At 41.0% G+C, this 17131-nt stretch overlaps 1 protein-coding gene across 2 annotated transcripts in view; it reads left to right on the top strand.

Annotated features, from left to right (window-relative positions):
- The window catches only part of LOC142761006 (gamma-aminobutyric acid receptor subunit rho-2), a 141545-nt gene extending 130122 nt beyond the window's left edge, over nucleotides 1-11423 (top strand). For both annotated transcript variants that reach the window (XM_075864182.1, XM_075864181.1), the window contains one exon: nucleotides 10621-11423. In XM_075864182.1, the coding sequence (XP_075720297.1) occupies nucleotides 10621-10923 (303 nt within the window). In that variant the 3' untranslated portion in view covers nucleotides 10924-11423. The remainder of the gene's footprint in view (nucleotides 1-10620) is intronic.
- Nucleotides 11424-17131: the final 5708 nt, after the last annotated feature.

Genomic DNA, 17131 nt, shown 5'->3' with positions numbered 1-17131 from the left:
GTCAGAAAGTGAGTGAGCCTGACGGCCCGGGGCCATGCGCATGACACACGTACTTGTACGTTAATAATGAGAAATATATAAAGAAATCTTCTCTGTTTGTCCCAGGAGATCAGCCATTTCCCCTTCCTTCTCACAACCCTGTGTCTGTCGGTAAGACAATTGGCTGCAACAGGAGCCTTCCCTCTCTGCCCTGTCAAGAGTAGAGCGCTACTGAGGATAGGACATCAATTTTTACTGGCTGGAAAACCCCTTTAAAATTGCTGGTGGTCTCAAGCCTTTGGTGCGAACCCATCTATGGAGCTTCCTTCAGCAGAGGCAGCTGATGTACCCTGTGCAATCACACAGGTCGCACACACCTGAGGCTAGACCAGTTTGCAGTCTCTTAGGGAATAGGAATGCTTCATACACAGCAACTAAATAAGAAATGCAAGTCCTGGTTAAAATTATCTGTTTCTGGACAGGAGCAATATACTCGTATCTTCATTTGATTAACTTAAAACTGTTTTATTTACTAGTATAATATTACTTTATTTTTTTTATATTACATTGTATTTTAAGAAGTAAAATTCTGACCTCAAAAGATAATTTTGCCAGGAGAAGAATGTTCGTATAGTGTGGCTGCAGAATATCTATTCCTGTGACTAATGAAGTTTAATTTAGTTGTATTAAAGTTAAAGGGGTTTGCCCAGGGGTGGGATTTAAATTCTTAAGAACAGGTTCCCTGTTTTTCGGACGAAGACATGCTGGGGGGGGGGTAGGGTTCACGGTGTTTTGCGGTGTATTGCGCCATTGAAAATGATTCTAATAATAAAATAAAACAATCGTGATATTCTAAATACCCTGTACATTAAAGTGGACACTAAATAAAGAAATTTCCTGTCCAGAATGTTTTAGTGTGGATTGCCACACTATTTATATAATTACATAAGCGTACAGACCTACCCACACAATATATTAAACTCATCCATTACGTATAGGCCTATATGCGCACATTCAATATCCTAAGCATGCTCAGCCCATTTAGTTAGGCTGTGCACATGAGAAGGGTGGAGGACAGTGCGGCGTGCGTAGTAAGCCATGACAACTCTCCCGGCTAATGCACAGATACGGCGCCAGGAGCAAGCTCAGTACATATATACAGCACCAAAACAAAGCTCTGTACATATAGACAGCACCAGAACAAAGCTCAGTACAAATATACAGCACCAGAACAAAGCTCAGTACATAAATACAACACCAGAACCAAGCTTAGTACATATATACAACACCAGAACAAAGCTCAGTACATATATACAACACCAGAACCAAGCTCAGTACATATATACAACACCAGAACAAAGCTCAGTAGATATATACAGCACCAAAACCAAGCTCAGTACATATATACAGCACCAGAACAAAGCTCAGTACATATATATATGTTTTGAGCTTGGTTGTTCTGATTTCTGATATATATGTACTGAGCTTTGTTCTGGTGCTGTATATATGTACTGAGCTTTGTTTTGGTGCTGTATATATGTACTGAGCTTGGTTCTGGGGCTGTATTTATCTACTGAGCTTTGTTCTTGTGCTGTATATATGTACTGAACTTGGTTCTGGTGCTGTATTTATATGTGAAGCTTAGTTCTGGAGTTGTATATATGTTCTGAGCTTGGTTCTGGTGTTGTATATACAGTGAAGGAAATAAGTATTTGATCCCTTGCTGATTTTGTAAGTTTGCCCACTGTCAAAGTCATGAACAGTCTAGAATTTTTAGGCTAGGTTAATTTTACCAGTGAGAGATAGATTATATATATAAAAAAAAAAAAACAGAAAATCACATATTCAAAATGATATATATTTATTTGCATTGTGCACAGAGAAATAAGTATTTGATCCCTTTGGCAAACAAGACTTAATACTTGGTGGCAAAACCCTTGTTGGCAAGCACAGCAGTCAGACGTTTTTTGTAGTTGATGATGAGGTTTGCACACATGTTAGATGGAATTTTGGCCCACTCCTCTTTGCAGATCATCTGTAAATCATTAAGATTTCGAGGCTGTCGCTTGGCAACTCGGATCTTCAGCTCCCTCCATACGTTTTCGATGGGATTAAGGTCTGGAGACTGGCTAGGCCACTCCATGACCTTAATGTGCTTCTTTTTGAGCCACTCCTTTGTTGCCTTGGCTGTATGTTTCGGGTCATTGTCGTGCTGGAAGACCCAGCCACGAGCCATTTTTAATGTCCTGGTGGAGGGAAGGAGGTTGTCACTCAGGATTTGACGGTACATGGCTCCATCCATTCTCCTATTGATGCGGTGAAGTAGTCCTGTGCCCTTAGCAGAGAAACACCCCCAAAACATAATGTTTCCACCTCCATGCTTGACAGTGGGGATGGTGTTCTTTGGGTCATAGGCAGCATTTCTCTTCCTCCAAACACGGCAAGTAGAGTTAATGCCAAATTTAGTCTCATCTGACCACAGCACCTTCTCCCAATCATTCTCAGAATCAACCAGATGTTCATTTGCAAACTTCAGACGGGCCTGTACATGTGCCTACTTGAGCAGGGGGACCTTGCGGGCAGGATTTTAATCCATTACGGCGTAATGTGTTACCAATGGTTTTCTTGGTGACTGTGGTCCCAGCTGCCTTGAGATCATTAACAAGTTCCCCCTGTGTAATTTTCGGCTGAGCTCTCGATTTTGGATGGAGCCCCAGATCAATGTCGATTGACAGTCATTTTGTATGTCTTCTATTTTCTTACTATTGCACCAACAGTTGTCTCCTTCTCACCCAGCGTCTTACTTATGGTTTTGTAGCCCATTCCAGCCTTGTGCAGGTCTATGATCTTGTCCCTGACATCCTTAGAAGGCTCTTTGGTCTTGCCCATGTTGTAGAGGTTAGAGTCAGACTGATTAATTGAGTCTGTGGACAGGAGTCTTTTATACAGGTGACCATTTAAGACAGCTGTCTTTAATGCAGGCACCAAGTTGATTTGGAGCGTGTAACTGGTCTGGAGGAGGCTGAACTCTTAATGGTTGGTAGGGGATCAAATACTTAATTCTCTGTGCACAATGCAAATAAATATATATAATTTTGACTATGTGATTTTCTTTTTTTTTAAAATATATATAACCTATCTCTCACTGGCAAAATTAACCTAGCCTAAAAATTCTAGACTGTTCATGTCTTTGACAGTGGGCAAACTTACAAAATCAGCAAGGGATCAAATACTTATTTCCTTCACTGTATATGCTTTGAGCTTCTCTTTGTTGCTGTATATATGTATTGAGCTTGGCTGTTATGATGAATATAACTCCAGAACCAAGCTCAGTACATATATATATATATATATATATATATATATATATATATATATATACACAGCACCAGAACCAACCTCAGTACATATATACAGCACCAGCAGTACAAATACAGCTCAGTACAGAGATAATTTGCAAATTTAATTTAACCCCTGCCATATAAGTTTGTACAGCATAAAACTACAGTTCCCAGTATAGCCAGAATGATGGTAAGGATGTGCTGGGAGTTGCTGTTTCACAAAAAAGAACGATACGCACATCGTCTCGCTGCAAATCATACAGTGACTACAGTACTGAGCAGTCACAGGGAGAATAAACATTTACAATTAGTGACTCACCGGTGATGACTTCTCAGATTGTAGTCGTTCTCTTTACTTTTCCATCTGGTCCAGAACTCTATGATGCCTCCTGGCCATGACCCATTTCTGCGGAAATGGGTAAATTTGCTTCTCAGATGTCTTCGGAAGCTAATTTTTTCAACATTTCTGCATCTTTAAACGAAGAGCAAATTCTTATGGTACCACACTCTATGACCCCAAATATAATAGTATCATATACTGTGTCCCCGATTATAATAGCGCTACACACTGTGTCCCTGAATCTAATAGTAACATACACTGTGCCCCTGAATAAAATTGTGCCAAACACTGTAAAGTAATGCACCACACACAGTGCCCCCTGTAGATAGTGCCCATCATAGAGCAATCTGTAGATAGTGCTCCCAGTAGAGCCCTCTATATATAGTTCTCCCCATAGAGCCCTCTGTAGGTAGTAGCGTTCCCTGTAGATAGTGCCCCCTGTAGCGTTCCCTGCAGACAGGGCCCCCTGTAGCATTCCCTGTAGATAATGCCCCCTGTGGCATTCACTGTAGCGTTCCCTGTATAGTGCCCCCTGTAGCGTACCCTGTATAGTGCCCCCTGTAGCGTTCCCTGTGTAGTGCCCCCTGTAGATAGAACCCCTGTGGCATTCCCTGTAGATAGAACCTCCTGTGGCAATCCCTGTAGATAGAGACCCCTGTGGTGTTCCCTGTAGATAGAGACCCCTGTGGCGTTTCCTGTAGATAGAGCCCCCTGTGGCATTCCCTGTAGATAGAGTCCCCTGTGGCAATCCCTGTAGATGGAGCCCCCTGTGGCATTCTCTGTACATGGAGCCCCCTGTGGTGTTCCCTGTAGATAGAGCCCCCTGTGGTGTTCCCTATAGATAGAGCCCCCTGTGGCATTCCCTGTAGATAGAGCCCCCTGTGGCATTCCCTGTAGATAGAGCCCGCTGTGGTGGTCCCTGGAGATAGGGCCCCATGTGGCGTTCCCTGTTGATAGAGCCCCCTGTGCCTCTGTGGCGTTCCCTGTAGATAGGACCCCCTGTGGCGTTCCCTGTAGATAGAGCCCCTATGTAGGGGACATACGAAAAAGAATGAAGAAAAAGGATGAACAATATTAGTAATATAATAAAATATAAAAAAAGATATTACTTTTTTATGTTTCGAAAACATGGAATGAACAGATTTTCTTTGTAGTTAATGAGAAAATAAAAAGAAATTCAATAGAAACAGATGTGTAAAAATGTTTTCTGTGCTTGATAGACCTGGAATGAACAGGATACAAGTGCAGTTTGTAGTGGAATGAACACATATTCCATAGAAACAGATGCGTGAGGGTATGTTCACACGCAGAGTCAAAAACGTCTCAAGAAATTTTAGGTCCTAGATTGGAGGAAGCATAGATATCCTCGTTGTATAATATCATCAGAAATAGAGTCATTAAGCAACATCCGAAGGATTGCTATAAAATGTGTGAGAGAGTGACAGGGAATTCTGATATAGCTGAAGTTATACTGAAGGGGTGGACGACAGTACGTAAGGAAATTATAAATGATAGATGGAGGGAGTCTTATTTCAAAATAATGCATAATGCTATTTATGGTTTCAAAATCCCGGCTTCGGCTTCCAATCCTGACAGGATAACTGCTTGTCCTAAATGCCAATTGGCCAAATCTGATATGTACCACAGTATTTGTAGATGTCAGGCTACCCAAGACTTTTGGGGGGAAATTTGTAGGTTCGCAACAACCTTCTGGGCAACATCTTTACCAATGTCACCACAATGTTTGTTATTCCATCAGGTGAGACCACCTGAGGAGGAGGACGTAGCGATTTCTAGATGGGTGCCCTCCATAATACACACTGTCCTCATGGTAGCAAAAAGGTGTCTATTACAGAACTGGTTGATTAGGGAAGCCCCAACAATACCGGAGGTGATTATACAGCTGAAGAAGCTTTTGAGTATAGAACGCCTAGAAACGGAAAGACATAAAGAAAAGGAATCAGCTCACTTTTTCAACAAGTGGAAAAGATTTATTGTTACTCAATTTGATGAACAGGAGATCAGAGAATTGATGTCCTCATTTAGACATACAGCGTGGTATGCAAAAGAACGCCTTAGCGGTTCCTTGGGAGCTTTAGATATTTCTTAGATCTATTGGGGAGGAAGGATATCAGGATAACACCAGGTATAATTAGAGGACTTGAACAGGTTCTTTTCGGTATGGGGGGAAGTAGGGGGAATAGGTAGAGGGTGGGCAAAGTCAAGAATGGCTGTGTACAAGCAACCTCGCGATGCTTCCCAGATTAGAAGGGTAGAATGGGAAGGAATAACTAAGGCAAACTTGTATTGATGGCTATGAGACGGAAATAACTGTAAAGTCTTACATGTATGGACGCTCTTTTGTGCTTTTGGATAATAATGTCGATACATTTTGGCAAATGTTCATTTGTTTTTCAATGTTGTTTTGATTTGTTATGATGTAAAATTGAAAAAAAGGCAAATAAAAAAGAATGTTTAAAAAAACGTCTCAAAATATGGAGCTGTTTTCAAGAGAAAACAGCTCCTGACTTTCAGATGTATTTTGTGCCACTCACGATTTTCGCTGCGTTTTTTATGGCCATTTTTGGAGCTTTTTTCAATAGAGTTTATGGAAAACGGCTCCAAAAACGTACCAAGAAGTGTACTGCACTTCTTTTTCGCGGCCGTTTTTTTACGCGTAAAAAGATGCCGCGAAAAACGCTTCGTCGGAACAGCACACCATTTTCCCATTGAAGTCAATGGGCAGATGTTTGGAGGCGTTCTGCTTCCGATTTTTTGGCCGTTTTTCAGGCTTTTATGGCCGTGTGAACATACCCTAATAGTTTTCCTGTGCTTGATAGACCTGGAATGAACAGGATATAAGTGTAGTTTATAAGGGAATGAATACATGTGGTGTGGTGCTCATGTTTGTACGTTATATACGTTAACCCATTTTGGTGCCGACGTCAATTACAGTGAACGAAACCATGGCGCAGGCAGTGACTGGTTAATGCCCTGGATTTTGTTCAATTTAGCCAAAGCGTATCCCACTGTATGGCATACAGTGGGATACGTCACCCGGGGAGTGGAGCTTTCCAAGGGCTGGAATCTCTTATTATCGCTCTGCCCAGGGACTCTGGGGCTGTTCCTCATGTATATGTTAGGCTTTGTTCACATGTGCGTTGGGGTTCCGGTTATGGGTTCCGTCTGACTTTTCCGTCAAATAGAGACCATAGCTTTCCGTTTGAATTTCCATTGATTTCAATGGTAATTCATCCATTGCAAATGGTTTCCGGTTGTTTTCCGTTCTGTAAGATTTCTGTTGTTTTGATGTAATCAATAGCGCAGTCGACTGCGCGGTTTTGATGCATTTTTTTTTTAACTGCACCTCAAACGCTACATGTGAATAAACCCTCCCCCGCACAAAAACTAAAACTAACATTTTCCCTCACATAATATCTACAATAAAACCCCCCTACCCTACACAAATGTACTACAAGGGTATCTTCACACGTCGAGGTCAAATCAAGTTTTTTACAACAGTTTTCGTAAAATTGCTTTATAACCATGTCATTTGCCATGGTTTTGCGAATATCTCTGCAAAAAAAACAAAAACGCAATATGACCGTAACCTGTGAATATATGCTAAATAAGTTCACACACATATGGCATTTACAGTCAAATCCCCCTCCCAGGAAAACTATTTAAAGGCTACACCTTTGAAAACTTTTTTTTAATAAAAATATTTATTAGTGTGTTTGGTGCAACTTTGCAATTACCTTTTATTAAAAACTATTTTAACTTTTTGCGATACAGTATACAGAGCAGCTGTATCGTGGGCTAAGACCTGAATTCTTCAGGTCAGTAGGACTGACGGGTTCAGGGTCAGAGTGTCTCTGGCATGCAGGATCGATCTGTTAGGCTGGGTTCCCACGGGTCGGATACGCTGCATAAAAAAAATCACACAGCGTGTCCGACCTGGAATTCACAGGACATTCCGTCCGAAAAATCACACCATGTTGTGGTGCAGTTTTTCAGACGGAAATTCCAGCGCGCAAAAAAACGCTCATACTTACCCCCTGCTCTGACGTCCGCTCCGGCCTCCCTGGATGACGTTGCAGGCCACGTGATTGGCTGCAGTGGTCACATGGGATGCAACGTCATCCCAGGAGGCCGGACTGTAGGAAGAAGGGCGGCGTTCTGAGTAAGTATGATTTATTTTTTTCCAGAGTTGCAATTCTTGCAGCATAAACGCTGCGATTACGCCACAAAGGTCACAACACTTGGCTTTCTGTTGCGGGTTTTACATTCCCATTGAATCCAATGGGGAAAACCCACAACATAAAATCAAGAAAAACGCAGCATAAATCGACATGCTGCGGAATTAAATTCCGCACCACAGGTAAATTTATTAACGTTTACGCTGTGGTTTATTTCTGCAGCGTGGGCATGAGATTTACTAAATCTCATCCTCTTTGCTGCTACTGTAAATGCTGTGGAATTTCTGCACGGAATTCCGTTACAGAAATTCCACAGCGTTTACACTATGGGGGAACCCGGCCTTACCAATCACATCTAAGTTATGAACAAAGATGTGATCGATAACAGCTTGATCTGACCGCTGTCACTGAACCCGTCAGCTCTGCTGACCTGACGGATTCAGGTCTCAGAATTAGATATAGCTGCTCTGTATACAGGATATAAAGCAGCTGTATCTCAAAAAGTAATTAATAAAATGTAATTGCAAAGTTGCACCAAACACACTGTGAGACATTTTTATTTAAAAACATTTTTTTTCAAAGGTTTACATAGGCTTTAAACAGAATCCCCTCACCCCACACATAACATTTAGGGTATGTTGACACGCAGTGTTTTCAGACGTAATTCGGGCGTTTTACGCCTCGAATTACGCCTGAAAAAACACCCCTAATACTCCTACAAACATCTGCCCATTGCTTTCAATGGGAATTACGATGTTCTGTTCCCAAGAGCCTTTATTTTATGCGTCGCTGTCAAAATACGGCGCGTAAAATGACGGCTCGTCAAAAGAAGTGCAGGGCACTTCTTGGGACGTTTTTGTAGGCGTTTTTCATTTACTCTATTGAAGGCTCCAAAAACGGCCGTAAAAAACGCTGCAAAAATGCGAGTTGTTAAAAAAACGTCTGAAAATCAGGAGCTGTTTTCGCCTGAAAACAGCTCCGTATTTTCAGACGTTTTTGGTCACTGCGTGTGAACATACCCTTAGACCTCCATACACGAGCGTGTTCGGTCTGTGATAAACGGACCCTATGACGGCAGTATTTCCCGGACCGAACACAGTGCAGGGAAGAACACTACTAGCCTCATAGTTATGTACAATGCTAGGAGTCCCTAACTGTCCTGTACTGTAATCATGTAAAAAAATGACAGTCAAGATAAAATAAAACAAAAAAGAGGTTTTATGTAATAAAAGTGTCAAAACAAATAACACATACACATATATGGTATCCCCACGATCGTAACGACTTTAACAATAAAATGAACACATTAATTAAACCACCGGATGAACGGTGTCCAAAAAAACCCCAAAAAACAACAGCAAAATTCTCTCTTTTCTCCCATTCCCCCCATAAAAAATTAAATAAAAGTTAATCTATAAGTCCTATGTACCCCAAAATAGTACTAAAATCAAGCCCACATACGGCCACATTGACGGAAAAATAAAAGTTATTTTTTTCTAAAATGGTTCTTATTGTGCAAACGTAGGAAAACATATAAAACCGTTACATATTTAGTATCCCCTTTATCGTGCCAACCAATAGAATAAAGTTAAAATGTTATTTACGCTGCATAGTAAATGGCGTCAATTTATAACGTGAAAATCAATGCTGGAATAGCTGCTTATTTTCAATTCTCTCCTAAAATAAAGTTAATTAAAGTTAATCGATATATTATAAACATCTATTATTTGCAAAGTTATGAGCATTTTTCTAAATATGTAAATGACCTTTATTAGACAACTGGGAGGTAACACCAGCGATTCTCCTGAGGTGGAGCTGCCACACAGCCTCTGACGCTGTCCTATCAGCATGAAGCTGCTTCACACAGTGTGAGAGACTGAGGCTGGAGGGAAGGGGGATTACTTCAAACAGCCATATCTTGGGCTGTGGACCACCTAGAACAGCGGTTCTGTTATATGAAAGAGGAGATTCTAATCTTTCATATCACACCAGGATTGCAGTTCTCGCTGTGACACAACCGGAGATATCGCCAGTTGAAAATGCAGTCGGGAATGGAAGCTGTATACTATATGATCACGCTGTGTTGCTGGGCAGGGAAGGAAGGATAGGATTAGCATATTTAGGAAAATGCTCATAACTTTGCAAATAATAAATGTTTTTTTAAAACAAATTACACTGTAGTTATCAGCATTGTGAGAAACTAGACATGGACCGCACAATCCACAATATATACGTTGATCTGAGCCGCTAGGCATAATTTAGAAACATGAACATGAGGTTCTTTGTAAACATTTTGATCAAACTGTATAAGCCCACTTGCCACTTCACGGCGACCTCTTTAAAGTGGGTCCCTACTCTAGCGGTTGCAGCACCGCATGGCGGCTACCACCACCGCAGCACCGCTCCTGCAGAGGGAGCAACCCAGCGGCCCAAAAGCACCCATGCCTTCAGGCCGTGTAGTTATCAGCAGCAAAGGGTCTATTAGATTAGTTAGGCGATAGGGAATTGATAAATTGGTGACAGAGTCACAGAGTGCCTGCTGCTGTTTTCAACAGATATCTATATTATTAACGAATTTGTAAAAGACATAAAAAAATACCTTATTGACTGATTCTTTTTGATTTTTTTTTATTGCTATTCAACAGCTCAGTGCTGTCCTGCTATATTATTCCAGTATTTCTCTATTCTGTCTTATCATTTTTGAAGCAAAGTGATGGATGACTTTAATGGATTTAATATGATTGCAACTTTTGTTTTCCAGTTCCCCTGTACATGTGGAATGTCACACACGAAAACAATGATGCTGGATGGAATTTATGGTGATCCGGACGCCAACAGTCTGGCTGGATACACCAAAAGTCAAATTGTAACAGAAGATGTAGAGAAGCAGGCAGTGCACCTGGCCTTGAGTCCAAATTCTAGTGCCTCCCGGAAGAAAGGAATTAAGGGTCATGTTGGTTTGCGTTTAATGCAAAATACTCATGCAATTGACACATATTCCAGGATGATTTTTCCAGCATCATTTATATTTTTTAACTTGATATACTGGTCTGTCTTTTGCTAAAAATTCTATACTGAAGCTTCTCCTCTAGTTTTTTCACAATGTGAATAACGGAAATGTAAGGGTTGACTTGTCAAATTCCTTTGCCGCAGGGTGTGTTTAAAATACCTCCATAAAAAGGCAATATAACAATGTACTAGATGGTAACGTACAAAGCTGAGATCTTGGTTGTGTTACAAGACCGTAAACTTGTGTACATATAGATCAACTATATAACTATATACATTTATACAATTTTTGATGGAACTGACCATAGATGGACTGACTGTACACGTTTGGAACAACGAACATGACTGCACTTTATAGTATTATGTTAGAAATATCTAAAGTGCACATTCTTAAAGTGTACCTGCCATTTCATCAGTGATTAAAGAAACCTGTAGTATGTATTACATTGAAACAGATTTTTTATTGATTTAATAAAGTAGAAGTACTCGCACTTCCTTTTTTTAGTACGGCACACCAATCCCCCGTTTCTCCACAGTGTTAACTTGTCATAAAACTGTCAGCTTCTTCCTCCACTAGGACCTAGATATATACAGATTTGGCACATTAGTGGGTGAAGCAACATTGGAAAAGGTCTTTTGCACATAAGGCCTCGTGCACACTTACGTCACCGTTTTCACGGCCGCTTTTGACGGGTCCGTGAACCCGTTTTAGCGGCCGTGTGGTGTCCGTGTGCACTCCCGTGTGCACTCCGTGTTTCCATTTCCGTGCGCCGAGCATGGTACTGTCCAGGGTGACAGTACCATGCTCGGCGCGCGGAAAATACAATTTTAATGTAATAAAAAAAATAAGTTCATACTTACATTCCTCCTGTCCGGCCTCCAGCGATGACGTTCAATCCATGTCGCCGCTGCAGCCAATCACAGGCTGCCGCAGCCTCGGCAGCCAATAACAGGCTGCCGCGGCCTCGGCAGCCAATCACAGGCTGCCGCGGCCTCTGCAGCCAATCACGGGCTGCCGCGTCACAAAAGAAGGTTGGACTGGAGGAAGAAGAGGGACTCGTCACCAAGACAACGACCGGGTACGTATGAAATGCTTTTTATTTTATTTTTAATCAGCAGCCTCTTTTCTCTATCAGTTATTGATAGAGACAAGTGGCTGCCGATTAGTGTAATATTTTTCTAATGTTTTTCTGCCCGCCCGGCGGTTGCTAGGCAACGGCTCCGTCACACACGGACGGAACACGGATGCCTTCCGTGTGTCTTCAGTTTTTTGGACGGCCCCATTGACTTGCATGGACCTCACGGTCACGGATTCTCGGATCAAAGTAGGACATGCTCTACTTTGGAACGGAACGGAGCAACGGACCGTCAAAAAAACTGAAGTGTGCATGGCCCCATTGAAATTAATGGGTTCAGGGTGCTATCAGTGACAAAAACGGATAGCACCCTGAAGGAAAAAACTGAAGTGTGCATGAGGCCTAAGAGAGCTCCTCCTGTAAAAGATACGAAGGACATGCTCTGAACCACTGTGTCTACCTCACCCAAAGCCTCATGATTTCTACAGCGAGGCAGAATTAGTATGGGGTACATATTAGAAAATTACCTGATGCACTGGTTGTGGATTATAAGGGAGATTTTTTTAAAGAAATTGTAGGATCACATGCAATCTCCAACTCATGTATCAATACTCCTTTTAAAACTTTAAAATTAAATCAGTCATGTGACTGGCCTGTACCTGTCAGGGTATGTTCACACTACATATTTTCTGCCGTCTTTCAGGCTGTAATCGCCCCACGAAAAATGGCTGAAAAAACGGAAGTTGAACGACTCCAAACATCTGCCCATTGATTTCTGTTTCAATATGTCTTTATTAAACAGTTGAGACATCAGAAAATATATGTGAGCAGTTCAACTCGCAGGTAGAAGTAAATAGTTAAAGTCTCAAATAATAATTAAATAGTTAATTCCTAGGAATTTTAACATTTTGAGAAAATGGGATTCAAAATAATATGGATAATAAAAGAAAGATAAATAAAATAAATGTTGTGAAGAACCTATACAGGTCATCATAAAGAGAGAATTTTTTTTTTTATACAACAGACAACGTATGAGCTCTCACTAGAAAGGTAGTGGTACGGCATATGAAGAGTTATTCCAATACATCCAATCTTTACAGAATCGGCCATGTCTTTGTATGCTACAGGCATAAATATATTCATATTGATAGTTTGTATTGACTTTTTTAATAATGTCTGTAATGGTCGGGATGTTAGAGGTTTTCCATCTGAACGCTACAGCTGATGTGGCAGATATTAAAATATGACATATTACAATTTGGAATTGTTTGGGAATAACATCAATTCCAAGCCGTAGTAGCTGCCCATTGAATTTAATAGAAATAAAGGTGTTTTGTTCTGACAGGGCGTTTTTTTACTCGGCCGTTTAAAAAACCGGCACGTAAAAAAACTCCCCGTAAAAAGAAGTGCATGTCACTTCTTGAGCTGTTTTTGGAGCCGATTTTCATTTTGTCAATAGAAAAACAGCTCCAAAAACGGATGCAAAAAACGTTTGATGCTTAGAAAATGGCTGAAAATCAGAGGCTGTTTTCCATTGGAAACAGCTCTGTATTTTAAAGCCGTTTTTAATTTTGTGTGTGAACATACCCTCAGGCTCAAGTCAGTGTTTAGCACTGGCCTAAATCCTTAAGGCACTGTCCACTCGGCGTGTATTTGACGCGTATTTTGGCACATTTTTCATGCCAAAATATGCATCAAAAACCCCATCAAGAAACACCCCATTAGTACATACAACACATTTTTTTACATGTGGCATGTAAAGAAAAAAAAAGCATCAGATCAATTATTTGGTGCATTAAATGCACCAAAAACGCTCTTAATGTTTCCATAGTCAATGGAAGTGCTAATTATACGCCAAGAAACATGCACAAAGCACGCACAAAATGGGTCATATTTTTTTTTAAGTGCCGTGTGAACATGTCCTAACAAAAAAACAAAAACATTTCTCTAAGGCCCCATGCACACGACAGCAAAAAACCTCCGTTTTTGCGGACCGCAATTGCGGTCCGCAAAAACAGAGCCATTCACTTTCATTGAACACTGACACCTTTCCGTAGCACTACGGAAGGGTGTCAGCGCCGTGGAAATGTTCCGGGAATTATGGAACATGTCCGTTCTTTCGCATACTTTGTATGGGAGCACGGCCCGAAAATGCGGCTGTCAGTCAGCGGCCGGCCGTGCCCGCAATCGCGGGCCGTGATTGCGGGCACGGTCGTGTGCATGGGGCCTAACACTACACTACAATAGAAAAGAACTAGTCTAGGAATTAGTGTAAATGAAGAAGTATTTTACTACAGTGATTTCATTTGCAGATTCTTCTTCATTAAACTCATATAATTATTGTACTTAATTTATTTGGAGCTCTGTAAATGAAAAGAAGCATTCTTACCCCTATAAATATATTATAAAGTTATTCAGCAGAGAATTTTTGGACTAAAAATAAAATGGTGATAAAAAGTGGACATTTACATTGCTTAGGGATGGAACTGCAAAAACGTTACTATCTATGGTAAGTAGTTAGACATTTATCGCATTAGTATTTAATATCAAGAGCTAAATTTTTTAAGGTAAGGTAACAAACGAATGTGCTGTATAGAGATTTTTTATTTAAAAGCACAGTCGACGCTCTTCTATAAGCATGTACATACAATCTATTTCATAGAGCAAGTCTAAAATAACTAACACCTAGATATTTTTTTTAATTTAAGGATATGTAAAATGTTTTGTATATATAAATGTATATAAAGTGTATATTATTTTTTTTATGTTCGGAGTGTTTGCAGTACAAAGACTTATACCTTTAAATAATCATTATTTAATTAATAAACTGGATGAAAAAATAAAACATGTATGTGCATTAATAAAGTTTGTTGGAGTAATTTTCATGTTTGTCCGTGGACATGTTAATTAGCGCTAGTTCACACCAAGGAATTTTGCAGGCGGAATCTGCTGCGGATTCTGCCGCAAAATTATGCCTCCCATTCATTTCACCGGGAGTCGGACGCTTCTTTTTCCCGCAAGCTGATTATTTGAGCTAGCGGGAAAAAGAAGCATCCTGCTCGATCTCTGGGTGGATTTCGCCCAAACCTCCCATTGATGTCAATGGCAGGGAGGAATCTTACTGCCACCAGTAGGAATAGTTCCGCAGCGGGTTTTGCGGTGGGCCTGCCATGCAAAATTTGCCGTGTGAACTAGCCCTTACATAGTAATATAGTGTATTATAGATTATATATATATTATTATGGTTTTGATTTATCAACAATCAGAGGGATCAGAGAAGTTTGTCTGTGAGATACTATGTACAGCAAGAATGTAAGAAAAATCTGTCTGTCGCAGGACTATCGAAGTTTACTGAGAGAAAAGATTTAGGCCAGGACTAGACTGAGGCCGAATTCAGACGACCGTAGTATACGTCCGTGTGACGGCTGTTAAAACAACGGCCGTCACGCGGAAGCATGTATTCCAATGGGGCCGTTCACATGGCCGTTGTTTCAACAGACCGTTTGAAGGGTACGTTGAGAAATAGATATGTCCTATTTTGTTCCGTTTTCACAGATCCCTCGATAGACTCAAGTCTATGGGGATCCGTAAAAAAGGGGACCTGCATGGGGCAACTCAGACTTGAAAAGCTGACCTTTTTCTACGTCCGAGTTTGCACTCGGTCGTGTGAGTTATGTAGTGACAGCTAGGTAATCTCTACACATCTTATATCCATTTATGCTGATTACTCAATTAGGCCTTATTCACACGAGCGTATTTTACGTCCGTGATACGCGCGTGAAAATCACGCGCGTCGCACGGACCTATGTTAGGCAATGGGGATGTTCAGACTGTCCATGATATTCACGCAGCGTGTGTTCGCTGCGTAAAACTCACGACATGTCCTATACTTGGGCGTTTTTCACGCAGTACGCACCCATTGAAGTCAATGGGTGCGTGAAAATCGCACACGGCACACGGAAGCACTTCCGTGTGCCGTGCGTGATTTGCGCTACAGTTGTAAAATAAATGAATGAAAAAAATAAAAGCACCTCCTGCTTTTATGTTCTGCTTTTATGTTTGTAAACATAAAAACAGAGTGTCATAACGATGCCATATGCACGAAAATCACGCAGGCACGCACCAAATACTGATGCCACATGGAACTACTACGCTCGCAAAACGCTGCGTTTTTTGCGCGCGCAATACGCACACGTTTGTGTGAATAAGGCCTTAACAATCAGATATGTATTTTGAGGCTAGGGCTAAACTGAGGCTGGGTCTAGACCTACACTTTTTTTTTGTGGTGAGCGATAAATTCTTCCTATGAACAGCCCCAGCCTGAGACTTTTTGTAGTGCTAGTGATAGTGAGGCTGGGTTCACACGACCATGTTACGTCCGTAATGGACGGAACGTATTTCGGCCGCAAGTCCCGGACCGAACACAGCGCAGGGAGCCGGGCTCCTAGCATCATAGTTATGTACGATGCTAGGAGTCCCTGCCTCTCCGTGGAACTACTGTCCCGTACTGAAAACATGATTACACCGCATTCCAAATTATTATGCAAATGTTATTTTTCGCTGATTTTCCTAAATAGTCGATGCAAATGACAGTCAGTATAATCTTCAAGCCATCAACCGTTGGAGTATAATGCGAATTTTATTGAACAAATCTCCTAATGATAACAGATTTTTTTTTAGAAGTAAAATACTCAAAATGCACTATTTCAAATTATTATGCACAACAGAGATCAAAACATTTTAAAGGTTGTAAAGAGAACTAAAATGGTAATTTGTTGAATTTGCAGCATCAGGAGGTCATATTTACAGAAATCAAAAGCTCTTTCAATCAAAAAAAACTTAGCAGGCCAAGCTACATGTTAAGATAGGACCCCTTCTTTGATATCACCTTCACAATTCTTGCATCCATTGAATTTGTGAGTATTTGGACAGTTTCTGCTTGAATATCTTTGCAGGATGTCAGAATAGCCTCCCAGAGCTTCTGTTTTGATGTCAACTGCCTCCCACCCTGCTTGAGAATGCTCCAAAGGTGCTCAACAGGGTTGAGGTCAGGGGAACATGGGGGCCACACCATGAGTTTCTCTCCTTTTATGCCCATAGCAGCCAATGACACAGAGGTATTCTTTGCAGCATGAGATGGTGCATTGTCATGCATGAAGATAATTTTGCTACGGAAGGCACGGTTCT

The sequence above is a fragment of the Rhinoderma darwinii genome, chromosome 4 (assembly GCF_050947455.1).
Source record: "Rhinoderma darwinii isolate aRhiDar2 chromosome 4, aRhiDar2.hap1, whole genome shotgun sequence".
Classification (NCBI taxonomy): Eukaryota; Metazoa; Chordata; class Amphibia; order Anura; family Rhinodermatidae; genus Rhinoderma; species Rhinoderma darwinii.
The sequence above is the reverse complement of the archived record's forward strand: the minus strand, read 5'-3'. Positions and strand labels throughout refer to the sequence as shown.